Genomic DNA, 22,582 nt, shown 5'->3' with positions numbered 1-22,582 from the left:
GACCTGTTGGTAGCCCTGATATTGGTAGCCCTGATGACCTTCCTATCCTTGGCATATCAATCTGGATCTCTAGAATTATATAATCTACCAACTGATTCCCATTTACCAGTTGATTCCCATTCCTTTCTTCTTGTGTGCCCTGAGACCTATGGGTAGCCTCACTAGCCTCCCATGACCTCTTGCGCGTCAGACTCAATCGTCAGAACCTTGAGATGCTCTATCGTCTGATCCACGTTCTTCTCCGGAATCCTCTCATGAACAACTTACGTCTGGTTCCCTTAGTTCGTCGGAACCCTCGGATGTGCTACCATCAGATTCTCTTACTGCTCCGGATCTTGTGATGAGTTGTGATCCGGTTACCTGATTCATTCTCTTCACTAGAAGATTCTGGATATGCTCTCCCATGGTGAAGTAGGGATTGGCAAAGGTTGAAGCAATCTAGGTTGCTTCCCTCTATCAAACTTAGTCTTTTGGCATACCACACATTTAGAAACATACTCTTGTATGTTTAATTTCATGACAGGCCAATAGAAATATGCTTCTATCCCTTTTAGGGTAGACTGAATCTCTCTATGCCCCTCATAAGGAGGAGCATGGGATTCATACATTACTTTCTCACGTAGTGAGCTAGTAACACAATAGACCACCATGTCTGTGCACTTCCTTTAGATTAGGATGTTGGCCTTCCCACCTTGACGTGTTCTGTGAACCGACCTCCCTAGAAGACGACGTCAAACTGTTGTATAAACTCAAGGGCTCGATGGGTGTCCTGTAGCCTGAAAACGTCTCAAACCTGACAGCTTGACCCTCTTCCTTGAACTCCTTGGTCTTCTTGCTCATCTACTCATTGTATAAACATTCAAGCCCTATACAAGAAAGATCTTTCAAATGTCATGGCATTTGAACCATGGCTTGGACAAAGTTGTAACCACCTATGAAATTAGGCCACATGCCTTAAGCCACATCAACTCCTTCACCTTGAACCATGCAAATTGTTACGGGTCATTTTGGTAACAACCTCATTAAATGCCATGATAGACCATCCCATCTTTCTCCATGTATCATATTCCCTACTTTTCTTTTAGGCAATCAAAATGCAGGATAAACTACACATAGCATTGAATGTAGCCCCACAAATCACCCTGAAGAAAGGCAATCAGATTAACCAAACAGCTGATATCTTTAGACACATACAGCCCCACAAAGAGTTGCACTTGGCTGTAAGGGACATTGATTCTGTCCCTCAGGAATCAGACCCTCAACAGAACAGAACCTCAAAGAACACAGCCAAAAAGAAAAATAAATCTAGAACGGAGCCTATCACCTACAAGTACATGCATTTGATCAGCTTTGAAGATTAGCAGGTCTTCAGCATCTTCATTTTATGGTGGTAAATCACACTTTTTTACGTGTATTTTGAAACTTGGCCACATTCATAGCAGAATCTAGAGCATCCAGCTACAAGGAATGCCACAGTTCACTCTGATGCAATAACTTTCTTACTATGCGATACATCATGCCAAACACTCAGTAGAGCTAAGAAGGTCCAAACTTGCCTAAACAAAAATAATGAGTTATAACATTAATTTAAAATGCCAACCTTCAACTTCTCCAGAAAGGCCTCATCCTTTGCATGAAAGAAGTTCTATAAAAAAGCAAAATCAGTGAATTCAACTGCCAAGAAGGACAAATGAAACAATTTTGTAAAACTTCAACAAGGTAATGATGGCATACCTCCATGTCAAAGATGAACCCTTCTAATGAACGGTACGGACCATATACGATCAAATCAAAATTTAAACCCTGCAGATACACATGAATAAAATATTCACAAATTTCTGCATAATTGATAAGCTCAAAAGCATGGTCAGATCAAGATTTAACTGACCTGTAGTAAACAGAGCTCATTTTTTAGGACAGCTTGAGGATCTTGTTGTATACCTTTCCCAAATTCCTCGGCAGACACATGGAACTCTTCTACTTTGCATGATATGTATATACAAGTCAACCTGGTAATTCAAAAGAAATACATAAATACAGGAATGCAAGTAATTAAGCATCAAGCTCAAGCTATAGATACTTCTCCTTACCAGAAAAGTTGAAACTTACATTATCTGCTTGGGGTCATGCTCCATGACAGACCAATTCAAAAAAAATCTCTTAAAATACAGAATAGCTGTTGCCTGAGCAATATGACAGAACATAGAAGACAAATAACATGAGCCACTTTGACAATTGTCAGGGAACCAATGCAGAAGAATACAACTGAAATATGCAGACCTGGATTTTATGTGGAAAGCTGAAGGCAGCACAAACTTGTTGAATTTTCTGTTCATAAAACCTTTGTATCAAAATTTCCTCATCAACCACCAGAGGTTCTGGAAGCTTTTCACCAACTGCACAATTTTAAATTTTAAAAATGGTGAGTCACTAATCTTAAGTGAGATGCAACTAAGAGCAAACAAATTTGTTTGGCCTCAAAAGGCAGTATTAGACTCACACCTGGACCATCCTCTGCGATTGGGGCACCAGGGTATGCCAATGACCCGTCTGCTTGCACCTCCACACGAGTCGCACCATACTAATCCATTGAAGTAAAGAGCTTTAAACAGTGTCACATATCGTCACTAAACGTTGCATGTTATTACATGAGCATGCTGCTTTGATGTTAATGATAGGTCAATACTTCCAGCAAGATACAAAGACAAAAGTTCCTATCTAGACAAGGACAACTCAATGAAGATGGGCCTGTGAATCAGGCTACTCTGCATATTTTGCCTGCCCAACTCTACACAAAAATAGACTGACATACATTACAAAATCCACTTGCCAAAACACACACACACACACACACACACACCCTCAAAAAGGAGAATGAGTCAAGACACTATTCTTTCATCGCTGGAATACACAATCACCCTGTTGTCCTGCAGAAACTGGCTTTCTGTATGACAATGCCTGTGAAGCCTTGAGCTGTAATGATCTAAGACTAACCTAGGCTAAAAGCTTAGCAGATATCCTTTAAAGCCTTTAAAATCTGTAACCATCGATGAAAACTAAACAGAAGTTCTTTGAAGCCTTGCAAAGCTAAAACCATTGCCAAAGCCATACGATATCCTTTTGAGAGCTACTACCTCAACCTTCAACCTAATCTTGGCAGCACCAGTTTCAATACAACTCAAACAACCCCCACCCCCCACCCCAAACAAAAAAAGGAGAAACCTTTCAAAAAAAAAAAATAGCGCCAACAGGCCCTTTTCCACGCTTCTCATCTTCTCCTCCTCAAGTATCCTTTCAAATTCCACATATCAAAGTCAATGTCACCAGCTACAAAATGCCCCACTGAATGCTACAAAGCTCAAGTGCCAAGTGACAAAAGGGTTCTTCAACCAGCTTTGTGAACATTATTAATATGCCAGAACATAACTATGAGCCACCAGCTTGTTCGGTTACTCATGAAACTTTGACAGCACAGAACTGTACTCCTACAAATCTACACATTGTTCTAAGTTTACATGAGAGAAATTGTGCGCTTTGAATTTCACCTTCTTTAGTGCAGCAATGGCTCGTTGGTTTGAACCACGGCGTTTCTCAACCTGCGAACATAAAGAACACTCTCTTACACAACAAGCAATATAAATATACAAGTGGGTAAACTGAAAGAAATATGTCTGCTATCACAAGACTACGACAAACACTAACCTTATTTGTTGGTTTCCTTCCCTTGATTTTTATTTAATTTTTGGGACCCTCTTTTTGAAATTACAAATGCCCGGATATTACAAGGCCAGTGTGAAACGGCCGTTGCCTGAGAGTTTCACCCGCAAGAGCCGAGGCCGGGCAGTCACGAGATGGTTGGGCCAATCGGCACTGAAATCCAACTAGTAGAGAAGTGGCTAGGCTCAGTTAAAGTCATCTAGGCCCCTCGGCGAGACTTCATAAGTTGGTGGGTGCTAGGAAATTAAAAAAGTGGACACATGGCAATCTAAGAGCAATCTGTAGGACACCTCAACAAGCTGGACGCCCAAAATTGAGTAGAGAGGAGAGGGGGCTGTTTTTGGAGCTCATTAAGTGACTACACACTGTGTGTGTGTGTGTGTGTGTGTGTAAGTAGTGGGTGCAGGTTCATAATTTTAATGGAAAGCTTGCCTTCTCCTCTGTCTTATGTATCACAATGATTCCACTCTCGTGCGTCTCTCTCCCCTTTTGAATACATATTCGTGATGCCCAGCTCAAGGGCTATTCATTGTGGGGATTTTATGCTTGATTAAGGAGGCAAGAGCCTCTTGTAAAGGTACCAAATCAATTAATCATTGATTCAAAGCAGGTACACGGGCTAACAGGACGATTTAGAGAGATTTCTTGTGAGAAATTTCACCTAAATCAAAGGGCAAGTAACCCTACAGGTGCGGGAGCTCGAGGGCTACCCACAAGAGCGACCGGCACACGAATTGGGAGCACAAATCAGAAAATTACAGCTTGCTGTAATTATTTTGACAGGTTTAGGGTTTTGGTCACTTTTGATGTCTTAATGTCCTCGGAGCTTCGGGGAAGGTAGGGAACTGTTATACATGTCTTGGTGCATTTTAGCAGCCAAAAACAGAGAATTCAGCGTGCTGTAATTTCTCGCCAAGTTTATGAAAGTGCTTTGAAGTGCGTGGGAAATCACAGTTGACTTGGGTTTTTGTCCGTGGAGTTTCTACTGCCATTATGCTACCGAAATTAGAAGTCTCAAGAACGGCATAAGAAGGCAGCAGACAAGCATCGACGTGACTTGCAGTTAAAGGAAGATGATTGAGAGCTACTTAGGTTTGAGAAGGCACATTTACGGAAACAGAAGGGTAAGGAGAGGCTTTTTCCAAAGCTAAGTATGCATACTATGGACTTTTCCAGATACAAGAAAAGATAAATGTTGTATCCTTCATACTGAAGCTACCAAATACTTAGAAGATTCACAATGCATTTGATATGAGTCTATTCAGACCTTTCAAGGGTGAAGTGCCAGTGGACTGGGAGCCAGATGAGCAAGCCGGAGTGGAAGAGACAAAGGAGATCCTGGCTCACAAGGAAAGGAAAGTGAAAGGTAGGCTGACACGAAGGTATTTGGTGAGGTTCACAAATTAGCCAGCTCTTGATGCGAAGTGGATGGAGGAGGAGGACTTAGCAAATACTTCTCAGATATTAGAGCTTTACCTTGAAGCTTCTAGTTTAGCACCAACTATTCCACAAGTTACTGATAAATCAGCATTAGCAGGTTGAATTTGGTGCAGTGCGGACTGCACAAGAGGGGAGTTACTCCAGTCACCGGGACCGCACCACAATTGCACATGAGCACAGCCAGTGTCTACTAGGTGTAGGCACTAGAAAGTGTTCCCATACAGTTGCGTTAGTGCCCATCCTAGGTATTTACCTGCATGTGAAGCACCTCTTATAAGCGAGTTTATTAACTCATTGATAATTGACCTTTTTAGAAATCTTGGGATTTTATTTGGCATTGCCCGACCTAGCTTTAATCCCATATATAAGTGACCCTGGGGTCACTTCTCAAGCATAAGTCAATACCCTCAGTACAAGCACCCAGTACCCACAATACCATCAGCATCCATTTTGCATCAGCATTTTCAGCCATGATCAGCAAACCATTAGCGTTTTCAGCCATCGATAGAAGATTTGCATCGCCGTCAATTTTGGAACCTAGCGTTTTCAAAATTGCAAATTTCAGCCATAGTCCCAGTGTTTTCAGATTCCGCCCTCAAATCAGCCAGCATTTATCAGTTTTCAGCCCATCGCCAACATCGGCGTTAGTAGATCAGCCCATAGCCTCGTTGCAGTCGCAGATCCCGTTCAGCATCCCTAACGTTTTCAGTTTTCAGCCTTTAGCCTCGCGGATACAAGCACCAATAGCAAGATCACATCCGTATCTCAGCATCTAGGACCATTGTATCAGCATTTGTGCAATCTAAAGCAAATACCTCTCTATGTTAGAGAGGGGGGCCCTTAGAGGGGGGTTTGGGACCCCATCCGATGTTAGTTTTCTCTCTCTCTCTCTCTCTCAACCTTCATTCACAGTATCATTCTCTCTTTTCTCTCTAGTCTTTGGACATCTCTCATGAAGTAAAAGGAACCTGGAGTACACATTGAGCACTCATCTTTAACTTCACCATCAATCACTTTCGTTGCACATTACAAAGCTCAAAATTAAAAGGATCATGAAGACTTGGTAGTTTTTTGTGTCGAGAGGTTTCCTCTGAACAACTCAACCGTTGTGCAAAGTTTCAGAGTTTCAAACCGGTCTTGCGTCACTATGATCTTAACAGAGGTACCACATACTCAAAACTTTCATTTTCAAGATGTTTGTCCCCCATGTGGCCAAATCTAATCCCTCCCATCCCTAATGTCACCTTCATTCGCTTCTCAACCACCTCATCTTCTAATTCTCAATATGTACCTGCAAAGTAGCAACAAACGAACAAAGCTTGTTGAATCTACATCCTTTCCCCAAGAATTGTGATGTAACTCCCCACTAATTATTCATACCCAAGGGCATCATTGTCTACAATTCTCCTCAAGACACACTAGTGTAAGGCATAAGTCCAACAATGAGCTCTTAATAGGCTCTTCCATCAAGGAGGGCCACATGTTGAAGGGAGGGCCATGGTAAAACTGAATTGCCTGGCTTGTTGTCGGAAGATACAATGCGCACTACAGGAGTCCTTCAAGGAGTCTGGCTCAAGACCTCTTAGTCCTGAATGAAGCCTAATACCCATCAAGAATTAGATCAAAAAGGACTTACGACTTCTAACGCAAATTCTTATTGGTAAAAACTATCGTACTTTCCAAAATCTAGAGACTCCATTAATTTCGTCCCAACCGCCTTAGAGTATGCTTTCGTCCCAACAGCCTTAAAGTATGCGAATGTGCTATATGATGAATTCGTAAACAATCGTTGCATTCACGAACAAAAACAAAAGGAATTGAGCATGTCCTAACAGCACTAGAAATAACCAAAGTTTGTGTATGCAATGCTGCTAAGTCACCTCTTCTCGTGCTTATTTTATGTTCAACAAAAAAATATTTGTGATGAAAGCTCCATGATAATGTCATGTGCATGCATTGTCTTCATACATAAAGAGTCATGGTGGAGCCGAGTTATAAACGGCACATGCCTATGGACTAGTTCCACGCACAACCCTCTCTTGAAGATCATCAAAAGAAAGTTCATACTCTCAAAGCAAGAGCACTAAAATGTGGAGTCACTGTTTATGATGTAAAATGCTTCCCACGGCCCAACTATGTACCACACAAATGACCTCAAAAGAAAATCATCTCTCTCTCTCTCTCTCTCTCTCTCTCTCTCTCTCTCTCTCTGTGTGTGTGTGTGTGTGTGTGTGTGTCAGAGTGCGTCGCTTACAAGGGCTTGAGGATTTAGGATCCAGCGGTCATGATGAGATGACGTCTGGAAGTCCGCCATGTCTGCTGATCATGAAGACGATGGCGACTTTCACTGAAGGAGAAGCAGCCTATTTTTAGTCAGGCTACTGTCAGACGCGTCCGGGTGGAGAGTGTTGCCGCTGTGCTGGCCCAATACCTTTTGTCGCCATAGCCTGTTGCAGTCACACGCATCCGCCCGCCCAAATTCTTCTTGCAGCATGCCAGAACATGGCCAGCCTACCTCAGAAGTTGGGCTACCCCCAAGGACTCTTTCTCAGTGGTGATTAGTGCATGTAGCTTATTGGCATGTAGAAGGCCAATTGGGGGCAGTAGAGAAATGGTGCAATTTTTGAACCATTGATATAGAGGTTGCCAATGGTGGACACATGTTCTTTTGGCTTGAAAATAAAAATATTGTAAACATTATATCTTTCTTTTAAATTGTAAATGGGTTTTTTCATCATTGTAATTTGATACCTTCAATTAAAGCTCCCGTGACTTCTTTATTTTTTTTGTCTTTGTTTATTTGGACTGCTTAAAAAAGTCTTGAAGAACAAAGCATAAGAAGTACATTCATAGAATTTTGATCCCATGATGTGAAATATTGCAGCATTTTGATTTGTTCATCTAAGACCTCGTAAATTTCATAAAAAATATTTTTTTATTTCTAATTCTTATTAAACCTACCTTTTTTTATAAAAAAATATTTTTATGTATGTTTATTAAATCTACTTTATAGTTTGTAATGGAGTCTCTTTATTTTGTTTTTTTGTTTTCTTGTTTTATTTTACTTTTTTTCCTATTCTTCGATGCCAATGTGATCTTTTCACTTTGTTGTTTTAAGTGTGTCCATTGTAACAGACAAGGTATCTCTACTACTTTTCTATAGAGCTTGAAAAAATAAGTGTTAGCTCAAGGCTGACTCCACGTTTTCATTTTGAAGGTCATAAAAAACTCCCTTTCTCTTTCTGCATTTACACAAACTTTAACCTCGCTATTTGTTGACCATTTCACCTCTATGTAGATGTGTGTGCATTTGAGTGTGGGGGACTGTGAACGAAGGAAAAGTGCATTTCTCATATCCATAATCCTGTCAAAGTCGACGATGCGGAAGCGTAGAGACCAAGGGGAGTGAGCACGAGAGAGAGAGAGAGAGAGAGAGAGAGAGAGAGAGAGAGAGAGAGAGTCTCCTGAACCAATCAACCTTGGTAATGAATAATTAGATGTGCATACAATAGAGGCAAGGGGTTGCTTATATATCAAGCCCAATAAATTGCCCTACCCAAGACTTTGACAAATAAGTAAAATAAATACCTAAAAGCCAAACTAAATAATGGGATCACATTGAGCAGTTCAGTTGAGATGTCTAAACTTTAACACCCTCTTTGCAGCTCATAGTGGACATCAATAGTGAGACCAAGTTGAAGAAGAAGCTACCATGGACACCCCAGTAGTGGCCACCAACTGGATACACCTCGGTGTTTCTCTCCTCAACTTTGTACCTGAAAGTAATGCCATCTTGAGCATCGGTTGCCTTTCTAGAAACTTGGAACTGTAGACCACACTACGTCCAATAATCCCCATTCATGAACTATGAACACATCACGTCCAAAATATAAAACTCCAAGATAATGAACTGTTGGAACACATCCTATCCATAATCTGGCCAACAACAGTGAATTGGCTAGCCCATCCATAGTGTTTTAGACATCTAATTGGTTCCCTGCCCCAGATGCATATGCATTGAACTTCGACCCACGAGTCCAAACACCAATAACTTGAACTCCAACACAAGGGTCCAAATTAATCATAGGAAGCAAGCATTACCCCTCTTTGCCACTCACAAGCCTCTCTCTGGCTGACGCTAGTGGTGGCACCTGTCATTTGACTAGAAATCTGACGTCGAAGCCATTGTGGCCACCGCCGCGAGTGCCATGCCGATCTCCTCTGTCAAATCTTTATTACCATAATCTTTGTCAAGTTTGCCTTTGTCATTGTCTATCTGTGAGTTCTTGCTTTTGCCTTTGGCTTCAGACTCTCAAGCCAAAAAAGCGTCGAATCACAATTATGACTGTGGTCGTACCTCCTGAGTACCGAGGTAGCTAACTGAGTACTGGTACTCCCATCCGTGTCCAATTGACCTTTGTCGTTGTCCTCTAGCGAACTCCTCCAATTGCTTTTGACTTCATAAACTCGAGCCAAACAATTTGTCGGGTTCCTTGAGAACTGTGTCGTATAGGCCGCTAAATGGATGGTTGACGATCCATTATCCATAGCTTTTGGTCATTTTTTCTTGCCTCTTTTGCTGCTCCCTAACAGCTTTAAACCCGCAACCAAGTCGCTCCAATTTAGCTTCCGTCTTCACCTCTTTCGAGCCATTGCGTAGCAATTTAATGGTGGCTACAAAATGTGCACCAAGCCAGCTCCTAAACATATTAGGACACCGAAGTCTGTCCCTCCAAGAGATGGTCGTACAAAAATCCACCAAGCCGTTTTGCCTAAACTTTAACACCCTCTCTTTCTAGCTTAAGTACCTGCTCAAAAGCTTCCACCCGCCATACTCTTCTCTATGCCCACAACCCACAAAATTTTAAAACGCTCGGCTCATTGCTAAGAGAGGGAGTCACTGTTGCGGTGCGTTTCAAAACGCAGGGGAGGGGATTGGGTGGGCTCTTCGACAATAAGCGTTTCAAAACGCACAGGAGGGGGGGTATGGTGCTGCTCGGTGCAACGTTCTAAAACGCAGGCGGCCAGGGGGAGCTTTGTGGATTGCCAGCAAGGGAGTGAGGCGGGCTGGGAGGGCAGCGTTTTGAAACGCTGCAATGCAAAGGGGGTCAACGACAACAACAGCTCTTTAAGCCAGCGTTTGAAAACGCAGGGACAAGAGAGGGTGGCAACGTCAAGCGGGTTCGTCCTTCACGAGCTCTTCCATCAATTCCGTCACACCAAGGTTCTTCATGCACGAGCTACACCAAGCTCTAATACCTTGTCAAAGTCGACGATACGGATGCGTAGAGACCAAGGGGAGTGAGCACGAGAGAGAGAGAGAGAGAGAGAGAGAGAGAGAGAGAGAGAGAGAGAGTCGTGAACCAATCAACCTCAGCAATGAATAGCTCAATGTGTATACAATGGAGGCAAGAGATTGCTTATATAGCAAGCCCAATAAATTGCCCTACCCAGGACTTTGACAATTAAGTAAAATAAATACCTAAAAGCCAAACTAAATAATGGGATCACATTGGGCAGTTCACTTGAGATGCCTAAACTTAAACCGTCATTGAAGGCAGTGGTGGGGGCCAAACAGATCGGTAGGTCGGTTTGGAAACGCTAGTTTATAATTATGTGTGTAATATGGACAACACAATTTTAAGTTAAAACAATACAATTGCACAACTAATTAAGACCTACTTTCCATAAATCTTTGCCCCCCCTTCCACAAACCTTCAGCAGGCCATCATGACTCCTCATCTTATTTTTTGGACTAAATAAGGAGTCCTTAGTAAAGCATTGTATTTTTGGTGCAATTATGGACCATTGGATAAAGCTTGCGGATTAGTGTCACATCGCAAAAAAACTTTCTATTTTAGTATTTCTTCTACGTCTTTGTGAGAGGTGTTGACATTTGTGTACTTCTCTCTTTAAAGAGAGCCATTGAATGTTGGTTTAGCCATTATTTTTTATGCTTTTGAAATAAGTCATTGTTTGAAATAAATAGAGTATAATCTAAAAACTGACTTGTTTCCAAAAAGTGTAATTCTATTATGACCCCCAAAAAAATTTGCTAGTGTCACTTTCTCATTTTTCCTCTCACAAAGAATCCTCTTATTATTAAATTCCTCTCAATAGCATTATGTAGGCCATAGTGAACTTTCACCTTGTTTTTCCTCACTCTAGTTTTATGGGATCGCACCCACACACCCACACCCTCATGTCAAAGGGGTTCGATTGTAGTAGGCGCACTTAAAGCTCCTCGTCTTTACCACTAGGACAACTCCCCTTTGTACCTTTTCCTAAAGTTTTAACAAGCCTTGTTGACTTACTCGAGACTGTTTGAATTGGGCACTAGCCACCTTTTGCCATGTCACAAATGATCGCCGATCATGTGTGACAGGGGCAAGATTTTGAATTTTGAATTAAAATGTTGCCACATGTATATTTTATTCAATTAATCACATACCATGTAAAACGCCTAGCCTTAAGATTAACATAGGTTACAAGGGAAATATTTGAAGGCCCTCCACCTTGATCTTCTTTAATGTGGGACAGGTGTCTAACCTCACACCTTGTAACATAGGTTACAAGGGAAATATTTGAAGGCCCTCCACCTTGATCTTCTTTAATGTGGGACAGGTGTCTAACCTCACACCTATCTTATTGCAAATTTAGCGAGAACACGATTAAATTGTTAATCCATGGGACGAAACTGACTCGACTAATGCATAGAAGCTTCAAGAGGTTGTCATCTCTCGGAAAACAACAAACAACTCGCATCTAACTCAAGCTACACTCAAGTGACTGAAATCATCAAAAGCCAACCGCTCATCGGCAAACAAATCACATCCGTTACAGCATCAAATGACATCTAAACGTAACAAAACTTCTAGGACACGTTTATAAGACCTAAGCACACATGCTTATGGTATCAAATCTCACTTTAGGTCAAGTGTAAAAATAATGACTATTAACAACAGTGGATTTTTGACTTAGTCGTTTTCAACCCAGAATGCACATAAAAGCTTAGCAATGATGCCCCAAAATCCCGCATTTTTTTATTTGAAGTGTAAATTCCTACTTATGATGAAATTAGGTCGCGGATCGGGCGTCACCAAAAGCTACGAATACTGTGAAGTGTTTACGTCAATGCGTAGAGCTCTTACATGCAGTTGCAATGCAACAAACGCGACTGCAATGTGACAATCGGGGAGAGAGTAGGAAGCATGAGAAGGAGAGAAGTGAGTGTTGTTAGCTCACGCTGTGTATTTCATTATCCAAAAATTTGAAGTTAAATTACAAAAATTGGCTTTTATACCTTAACCAAGGTTTTTGGTGGTCAAAACTAATAATCTCGGAGGGAGATTTAACTAAAGATGTGTAATGACAGGTTGATGCAATCTGGAAGCTTGTAGCCCCGACTCATCAATTACAAAGTTTATCCAAAAAATAAGAGTTACAATATTTTCCATTTATCAAAACAATAAGTGTTTTTACAATGAGAGCTCCAAAAAATGGTATTCGAGTTAGCTTGCTGCTCACATTACCCCCTCCTCGCCTGTGTCGTCCCTTGACACAGTTTTATGGGCTAAAATACTCTTCGGGTTGATGGCTGGCGAGGCGGTCTTTAAGTGCATGTAGAGCCTTTTCATATCTGATCTTTGCTCTTTATCTGGCACCTGCAAAAACTGCATAGTGACTCTGTTTTTAAGCTCAACTGCGGAGTAGCCTACAAATCTCGAAGTCAGGTTGCTGATCACTGACCCAAAAATCTTTGTTCACCAAGTGAAGAACTCTGTGTAGAACGCTTCCTGAAACGCCAACATATTATGAGAAGGTAAGAACATGCATCGGGCGTAGAAGCCATAGAGGACTTCTTCGGAAGGTTGACCACTGAGATCGTAGCATAAACCTTTATTACCCTTGAGGAAAGACATCCACGGGGCTCCTGCTTGCTCTGGCTCATGAAAAACTTTGATGCAGGTGAGCAACATTTGACAAATTTTATAAAGCATCGCACATGATAGATCAGGTAGACTTTTGAAAAATGACATGGCGTCCATTAGGGTTTTCACCATGTATTCTTCTATTGGCGGTCCCTTTTCTGGAGGTGGCAATCTTGGGTAGTTCAGCCAGGTTGGCCGCTTCTTTTTATTGCCTCATGTGCTTGCCAGGTCCTTACTCTTGGTACAGGACAAAAAGTGGAATCCTGCTGAAGTGCCGCAAGTGCTCTTGTAAATAGAATCAGGTATCTTGGATTCTTGTTCAACCAGCTCAACCTCCACTTTGGGTGGTCTTCATCTGCGCCTCCTACTTGCATGTCTTTATGAAGTCTTTCTTTGACTTGGAGCAACTCCACCTTTATCAAAGGATATGGCAGGGATTGTTGATGCCATTGTGCATTGGTTTGATTGGGAGTGAGTTGAGTAACATTGACAGAGTGAAGAACTCTCAACTCCCAATCCATCGCTGCTTTCCACTGCTCATCTACCTCATAGGTAATCTTCTCTTTGAGTGCATCTTCCTCAGCTTTTGACAGCTGGACCATTGGTACTTCATCTGCTTTGGTTAACGGTACTGTGAAATCCTCTCCGCCACCTAGCCTTTCTGATGGCTGTGTTTCCATCTCAGCGAAAGAAACTGAGGGGATATCTATATGTGGATGTTCTGAAGTTCCTTCTTCTTCATGCGTTTCTTGCCGTCCTTCTCTCAGCAGCTGGTTGACTCTTTTTAGCTCGGCTATATCCTTTAGCAGCTCTTCTTCTCGTTGCACCCGCACTAATGTCAGGTCTCTACATTGAGACTACTCAAGTTTTAGCTCTAGCTTGAGGTCTTTGTTCTTTCTCTAATGCTTTTTATACTTCGTATGTTCCTTTCATCGAGGCAACTGCGGGATTTTCTCGTATTTGTCGCAAAAAAGTTGCCTAATCATTGATCCTCTGTTCTGAATATTGCAAGGAGGCATTCGCTACATCTAACTGCACTTGAATATTTTGAAATGACAAAGTTGTTAGAAGTTCGTTGGTAACCTCTATCAGTTGTTCATCTTTGGCTTTGCAAGCATTTTTCAACTTTATAAGAAGTTCACCTAACTCCTCCATCTCCTTTTGTTGTTTGTCTCGTGCTAGTTGGTGTTGTTTAGCTTTAGCTTTCAATTCCTGCACTTGTTTTTGTAGATCGTTGATGACATTCAATCTGTCTTCTAACTCTCCTTGGAGAGCATCAATCACCATCTCCAGTTCTTTGGCCTTTGTGTTGCGGCTAAGTGCTGTTGTTCAGAGTCTTTCCGTCATATCCTACATTTGCCTTACATATTTATTGACTTGCAGGATTACCTCATCATTGGATTGCCAATCCTCATTCTTGTGAGCTGCCTAGATGTCTCGGTAGTCTCTTGTGACTCTCTCGGCGGCGGCGTGGTGGCTAGTTGTTCTTGCCCTTGAGGCTGTGGCTGGCCTTCTTCTGTTTGTCATCTCGAGGCTTCGCGGATCGGCCTTTTCGTGCTGCGTGGAGGTAGAAGGGGTTTCTTCTGAATCCTGTTCTTTTGTTTTGCTCAAACTTTGTGGTCTCCTCTGGTGCAAGACTTGTTGCCCTTTCCGGCTCTAGTTCTTGTGCTTTGGCTTGCTCATGTGTAGTGTCTTCTTTCTGTTCAGGCTCTATTTCTTTTGTGGGCTCAGTTTCTGTGGTTTTATCTAGTGGTGATGGTGGTGGGCTTGGCATGGGGTGATCATGTTGTTCTGTAAAAACAGGTGAAGAAGGTCGTGGAGACACGTCACCTTGTTCATGTTGGGCTTCTCCTTGTGCGGTTGCTTCTTTGGCTTGTTTTTGCTCCTCCGCCGTTAGCTTTTCATTCTGCTTCATGGGCTTCTTTCAACTTCAATGATTCTGCCTCCTGATACATTCTTTCCAATAACTTTGTGGGGTCTTCAGCCTCTTTCCTAGCATAATGATTTGTTCTTGGTCCTTTCACTTCAATGGGTACCCACTTTGCGGGGTCCTTGCCTTGAGCTTGGCGGCTGCGTTCATAGGAGTGCTTTTCTCTCTCAAACCTTGCCTGCTTCTGTTGTGGCTCCTCTTGATGTGCTGCCGCTTCTTTTCTTTTCATTTCTTTGATTCGTGCTCTTCTTTCCTCATTGTCGGAGCTTTCACTGCTATGCCGTTCTGGAGAGTTCTCGACAGCTTCTTCATCAGATCTGTACATTCTCTCGGAAGATCTTCTGGCTCGAGGGGATGGTTGCGCAGACACGATCCATGTGTTCTGATCTGGGACAGGTGGCAAGTTGTTTGTCAAGCGCATAGTATGGTAGGCAATTCTTGTGAGTACCTATGGTGCTCCCAGATATGTTATCTTACCCTCTTTCTTTGTCCCTTTCAGTATGGACAACATGTATTGCGCGTGGTCGATTGGTTGCCTGGTTGTCAACTTTAGAACTTGTGTAAATGTGGTCGCAACCGCATGATTGGGTGTTGTGTACCTTGGCAGTTTCTTTGCAAGGAAGTAGAAGTGTTGGTGTTATAATCTTGCAGGTTCTTCCACCTGTTTCTGGATAAGATCGGCAAATGTGGCAACAACGATTTCCTTGGTGAAAGTGCCTGCTATTTTCCTATCTCTGGCTCTCATGGTCATTCCTTCTGTTGGCAATTTGAGAGCTTCTGCCACTATCTTTTTTGTAATGGCCACTTCTACCTTGTTCCCTTACTAGTCAGAGATCTGGGTTGTTTCATCTTTCTTTATTGTGGAGAAGAGCTAATAAGCTTTCTGGAAATCCACTCCATGTGGCTCTTGTTCATAAAACTCTCGGAGGCCAAGCCTTCTGTTGACTTCTTTTATCTCGGGCTTTGCTGCGACATCATAGACTTCTTTTGGTAGAAGTTGCAATTCTACCTAATGTCCTTTTTCGCTTTTGAATCTACTTGTGAACACTGTGGTGTTGTTCTCCTCCAACTGTTCTTTAGACAGGTTGGTCGCTTTGACTGTTTTGACTGAATTGGGGTCCAATTGGTATGGTGGTAGCTCTTGCAGCTTCTCCTTTTGCGAGAGCCTCCTTGGCCTTCTTTGCAGCTTGCATGGCTCATGTTAAGTAAATAGAGTGCCAAAGTTAAGCAGATTTGGTAGATTCTTCTTTGAAATGTCCTTCAATCTGAATTGCTGACAAATTGAGTCCAATTTGCTTCAAATCAATTTTTGAACATGCATAGATACATAAAGATATGTAAAGATAAAAATTATGAAGTCCAAACAAAAAATTGCAACAAAAGTAAATAATCACGATTATTTATAGCTGAGTAATTTTTTCAACTTTTTACAAATTTGGCATTATACGCTTGAAGTATACATCAATTAGATACTCTGAGTGAAATATGGGCTCATTTGGCTGCACATGATGAAAATGGTGGCAGATTTAACCTTTAGGTCTCTAAAATAGTAGATGTAAAGGAATTTTGAAATTTTGAGCTCTAAATTTGTTCAAACTTCGCTAGTGGGCTTAGGACATCATGTACTTTGGTCCTATGATGGCAAATTTGCAAATTTCTCCCATCTTGGCAAAAAAGTAAATAATCGTAATTATTAACTTTTTCATCAAAATAATTTTTTTTTGGTGCAACTTGGTTCTAAGCATGGTATAGACCCTGTATGTGTGATATGAGGTAATTTGGATCAAAAAATGTGGCTCATAACTCATAATTTGGCTTGTAAGGACTTCTTTGGCAATTTTCCAAGTTAAAATTGATAATTTTGACTCATACTTGAAATTTGGCATATAGTAGGTGTGTACAAGTCATAGGTGAGGTGATGATACAATTTTCAAGCCAAAATATTATAAAAGTAAATAATCGTGATTATTTACGACAGTTAACTTTTTCTTGCAAAACTTGAAAATTTTGACTTAAAACACATTCTATACACCTAAAACAAGTTTTAAATTGAGTTTGATGAACTTTGGTATTGCCGGCATCACTTCGTGCTTTGTCAACTCTGCAATCACTGATTTTTGTGACTACATGGCCTGTAGAGTTGGTTAGTCACTTTTGAGGCTATAGACTTGTCCGCAACATAGTCATGAAGCAACTCATTCAATTTTGGCCCATTTGGAGTCAGTTTGACCTCGTATGTTTAATTTAACGCTTTGTAGTCTTCGAGCCATTTTTTGCTTTCCGAGGGCTTGGCTTGATTGATTTTATGAAACCAATCATATACATTGTGTATAGACGTCATATGTAAGATGTGTGTGGAGTCAAAATCCAATTTTGGCATCTGCCAAAAACCTAGTTTTTCTACTTGGGACCCCCTCGACCCTTGCCGAATGGTCAACTGTTGATATAGAAGTGTTGTATTATGTTGGGGCATGCTACAGTTCAAATCTCGTCCGATTTGGTTAAGTTGACAGGCCGCTATGGTCGATTTTTGGTTGTAGGTCTCCGTGCACTGCTCGGATTCTAGGGTTTTTTCAGGGGTTTAAACTAGCTATCGATTGTACAAAATGGATCATTGATAAGTATAGAACTTAGCCATCATGTCTCCTGTGAGATGGTGCTGAAAATAGGCAATTGTGGACTCCTAAAAATGCGCGCGAAGAGGGTCGAAAAGCTCTCTCTCCAAAGGCAACAAGTGAAAATGAGGCGATTTTAGTCTACCTTGGGTATCTATACTCAGACAGCCCGAACCATGTTTCCCCAAATTCCCAGTTAGTCCTACTAGGTCATGAAATCTATGTTAGACTCAAAAAATTTCCCAATCGGACTCCTATAGCTCATTCTGCAAAAGTAGGTCCGGCCGCTTAATTTAGGCTTCCCGCTTCCATCTGCCGATTTGATTGAAATTTGTTGTGCTTGTCCGCCTTGTCTTTCTGATCATCACCGTATCTTCAGCTTTTCCATATGAGCTCCTTTGCTATTTATTATTAATTTTTGATCAGTTTATTGAAAAAATCAAAGAAAATAACAAAATGCGCTAAAAAAGCAAAGTGAAAATCCAATAACTAAGAAAATCCATTGAAAAACACAGATTTATTGTTTTTTGTTGGATTTCTCTATTTTTGAGTCTCAATATCAAGAAAAATGATGAAAAATAACAAAAAAGAACTAGTTTTTGATGATTTTCTGATAGTAGATACACTATTTACACTCATCAGGAAGATATTATCAGCTAAATTTCCTTGTTGATGATTTATAAGGATATTATTAGGTAATTTTGTAACAAATCACACGTTAACATCAAACTTTTTCCTCCCTCTTCAAACATTGCTCTTAATTACTTAGTGCCCTTCCACCCCACCTAGATGGCGTACTCCGGGGCGATTGTGTGCATAGGTTGAACAATCGCCTTGGTTGGCTCTACCATGCTTTGAAGATCAATGCAATCAAAACCATCATGTTGTGCAAGAGTTGGGTCTTGAGTAATTAACTCAAGGGTTTCTGATGTCGAGGTTTACTGATGTTGTCTTCCAAAGAGCAACGTGCTCTTTGCTTAATTGTACCATCAGGATGCTTTAGCAGGCTAATATCCTGAGCTTTTGGTATCAATAATGACTGTTGTCGAGCTTTTACCCACCATTGATATCTTGGTTTGTCTTGGTCAGAATGGTGTGGTTGAGGGTTCTGAGACTTAACTCTCCATTGTTTGATTGGTTTTCCAGTTTGCGGAGAAGATATGTGGTCCTTTTTCTTCCAAATCCATTTCGTGTTAGGTTCCTTGCTCGGAGATGCTCGTCTCTGTGTTTTGAACCTTGGAACCGTCTTTGGTATTGTCAATGATGTTTTGAGCACCCAGATTTGAATCTTAAGCTATGCTTTTGATACCCAAATTTGCCTGACTCCTTGCATGCTACTTGTAGCATTTGCTTGTCAATAGGATGGAGAAGATTGATTGCTTCATGGTTTGTTCTGCTAGTAATTGCCTTTCCATTTCTCCTTGCTTGGTGCAATTGGAACAATGAGTTGTCCGCCTTTAGGTGATAGCTTGAGCTGATTGGTATCCCAATCTGGTACTGCCTTGAATGTCCGCATCCAGGGCATTCCAAGAATCATTGTCTCATTCATGTGTTCATCTGGTAAGCATACAAATTGATGAGGAACATGAACATCTATGTACTATCACATTCAAGTTGACTACTCCCAATGTTGGTGTTGGGTTCTTGTTGCATCCTTTGATAGTTGCTATTCCTGCTGTCAGAGACTGAATTGTTGCCTTCTTGTAAATGGAATAATTGACTCCATTTAAATGATATCCACTAATCCAATTAGCCATTGGTTCACCATCTAAGGTGGACAACTTAACTGCTCCACTTGGAGATACATCTTCAATGATAAACGGTCCGTTTTCCTTTTTCTAAACTTAGGAATGTGTTGCTTAAGGGAATAGACTAAAACTAGGTCCCCTTTTTTGAAGATTTTTGTGATAAGATGGGAATCAAAAAACTATTTTTTTTTCCCGATTTTGTGCATAGATGTGACCTACAGCAGTTAGCCTTTCCTCATCTAGCTTCTCTAAATCTTCGAGTCTCTCTCACAATTTATGCCCAGTCCACTTAAGATCCTTAGCTACCCTTAGTGGTGGCAATAGAAATTCTATTGACAATATGGCATCCAAACCATAAACAAGGTTAAAGGGTGTAATATTTAAATCTGGTTTAAATGAAACTCGATAAGCCCATAAAGCAGCATGGAGATTCATTTCCCAATTTGTCCTTCCTGAACTAACCACTTTAGTCAATACCGACCTAAGAATCTTATTCGTATGCTCAGCTTGTGCGTTTGCTTGTGGGTGATAGGGAGCTGATTTGTTATGGATGACCGTAAATTCAATAAGCAGATACTTGATTACCTCATTGAGAAAATGAGTTCCCCTATCACTGACAATTTCTATTGGCAGTCCATATCTTGTGAACACATGCTCATATAAGAATGCGGCAGTGCTTCTTTTGAGTTGCTTTAGCCTCGGTCCACTTGGTCAAATAGTCCGTAGCTACAATGATATATTGAGCTTGGGTTCTGTAAGCAGGTGGGTATATTAGCCCAAGAAAGCCTATACCCCATTTTGCCAAAACTCTAGCTCCCATATTGGTCTTAAGGGCATGCTATCTACACGTGTTGGCATTTTTGTTCGTCAACAAGCATCACATCTTCGAACATACTCTTTGAAATCTACAAAAAGTGATGGCCACCATATGCTTGCCATTAAGATTGCTCTTGCGGTGGTCTCACTAGAAAAGTGACCTCCAACTAATCCAGCATGTGCTTGTTCTATAATTGAAATATATTCGTCTTCATTTGCACAAAGACACAAATGTTGATCCTTACCTCTTCGATACAATTGGTTTCCAATAAGAGCATAGTCTCTTGCTTCAGTCTCAATGGCTCTTTGATGGCATTTACTCATATCCTCAGGAAATTTTCGGCTTGTTAAGTAAGTAACTAGATAGTTACTCCACTTAGGAACATGTGACATTTGGAAAAATGTTACATGAGGTATAGGTGTTTGTTTTTGACATTGAGGACAATCCTTTACAAAAGAGTGAACATCACTCCTCATAGTTAGCCAAAATACTCCAAGTCTCAAGATCCTTTGTATAGTTTGGTCTTCCGCAAAGTGAAGTCCTACTATGGTAATATGTGCTTGACTTAGGTATTAGGTTTTCTCTTTAGGATTAATGCATAAGAGCAATATTCCATCTCAATTTTGTATAGCCTCCCAGCTAGTAATTGATACATAGCCGATTGCTCAATTAATCCGATTGTAATAGGAAGTGGTATTTGTGAATCCACTTGAGCTATTGTCATCAATGATACCATATTTTTTTACCATCGAGGTATCATTTCCATGGAGAATAGATATGCATCTGGTAGATCATCGTCTACTCCTTTAGGTGGTTCCCCCGAAACAATCCTAAACAAATGATCTGCTCTTTGATGAGTGGTGCCCTTTTTCACAACTACAGTGAAATCAAATTCCAGAAGAATGATGAACCATCTCACTATTCTTCCTGTGTTGCATGGCTTGTTGACCAAGTACAATAAGGCTTGGTGGTCCACAAAGAACACAAATTTGTCTGCTAATATGTAATGTCTATACTTTTTTATGGCATAGATTATCCCTAATCCTTCCTTTTTGGTGGTGGTATAATTCTTTTCCGCCATATTCAACTGTCGGCTAGCATAAGAAATAGGAAAATCAATTTTCCTGTCTTTTGGTTGAGCTAGTATACACCCAATGGCAAAATTGGAAGCATCTACATGTATGTGGAATATCTTATTCCAATCTGGTGCTTTCAATATTGGAACTGAAGTGAGAGCTTGCTTAAGCTTCATGAAGGATTCTTCACATTCATCAGTCCATTTAAAGTGTGTAATCAAGCTATACATGGGTTTTGCAATTATAGCGTACATGTAAATGATTCGTCTGTAATATCCACAATGTCCCATGAAGGATTGAACCCCCTTGACTGTTGTTGGTCTAAACAAATCAGCAATAATATGAATTTTATCCATATCAATATCTATGCCATTTTTAGACACTATATGTCCAAGAATTTTTCCTTGTCTACCCATGAATGTACACTTTTTGAGATTTAAGTGAATCCTATAAAGTCTACATTTTTCGTATACCTTTTTCAGATGTTCAAAATGATCAGCCCGGATTAATGAATGTACGCATAAATCATCCATATATACTTCCAAGAATTTTCTAAGATATTCTTTAAAAGCATGGCTCATCAATCTTTGAAAGGTGGCAGGAGCATTAGTTAACCCAAAAGGCATAACCAGATAGGCAAAAATACCCCATTCCGTTGCAAAAGCACTTTTATGCTGATCTTTTGGGTCAACCAAAAGTTGATTGTATCCCAAAAAGCCATCTAAGAAGCTGTAAGCTTCTTTACCCGCAACTCGTTCTAAAATATGCTCAGTGATTGGAAGAGGAAATTTGTCTCTAATGGTAGTTGCATTCATTTTCTTGAGGTTGACACACACTCGTAACTTTTCATTTTTCTTGGGTACTGTCATAGTTGGAGATACCCAAACTGTGTGTTCAATTTCATAAATAAATTTGGCTTCCTTTAGTTTTCAATCTCTTCTTCGATCTTTCTGGCGAATGTCTCATTGTATGTGTATGGCCTTTGTCTACTTGGTTTGGCATCATCTCTCATGGGTATGATATGCTGACAGATTTTTGGATCAACACCCTTGAGATCCTTGTAAGACCAAGCAAAGATATCTCGATATTCTTTCAATAAGCTTAACAAAAGTTGTTTTTGTTCTTCAGTAAGGTCATTTGCAATGTAGGCAGGTCTAGGCTCTTCTTTTGGTTCAGCCAGATCTATCTTTTTTGGGTTTTCAGGTCCTTCGTAGGACTCACCCTGTTTTCAGGTCCTTCGTAGGACTCACCCTGTTTTCATAGTTCTCTAATAAGTTGTTCGATTAGGATTTTTTGATCTTGGAGAGT

At 40.8% G+C, this 22,582-nt stretch overlaps 1 protein-coding gene across 1 annotated transcript in view; it reads right to left on the bottom strand.

Annotated features, from left to right (window-relative positions):
* CYCH;1 (cyclin H;1) overlaps positions 1-7,769 on the bottom strand; it is a 54,036-nt gene extending 46,267 nt beyond the window's left edge. The window contains exons 1-8 of the mRNA XM_086520055.1: positions 7,412-7,769; positions 3,546-3,596; positions 2,503-2,581; positions 2,281-2,396; positions 2,110-2,183; positions 1,889-2,009; positions 1,735-1,803; positions 1,601-1,645 (exon numbers count right to left, since the gene is read on the bottom strand). Coding sequence (XP_086376181.1) covers positions 1,601-1,645; positions 1,735-1,803; positions 1,889-2,009; positions 2,110-2,183; positions 2,281-2,396; positions 2,503-2,581; positions 3,546-3,596; positions 7,412-7,471 — 615 coding nt within the window. The 5' untranslated portion in view covers positions 7,472-7,769. The remainder of the gene's footprint in view (positions 1-1,600; positions 1,646-1,734; positions 1,804-1,888; positions 2,010-2,109; positions 2,184-2,280; positions 2,397-2,502; positions 2,582-3,545; positions 3,597-7,411) is intronic.
* Between the last annotated feature and the right edge of the window lie 14,813 nt (positions 7,770-22,582).

This window comes from Adiantum capillus-veneris, chromosome 9 (assembly GCF_014529385.1).
Source record: "Adiantum capillus-veneris isolate H3 chromosome 9, ASM1452938v2, whole genome shotgun sequence".
NCBI classification, from domain to species: Eukaryota; Viridiplantae; Streptophyta; class Polypodiopsida; order Polypodiales; family Pteridaceae; genus Adiantum; species Adiantum capillus-veneris.
This window is presented reverse-complemented; position numbering and strand designations above follow the sequence as displayed.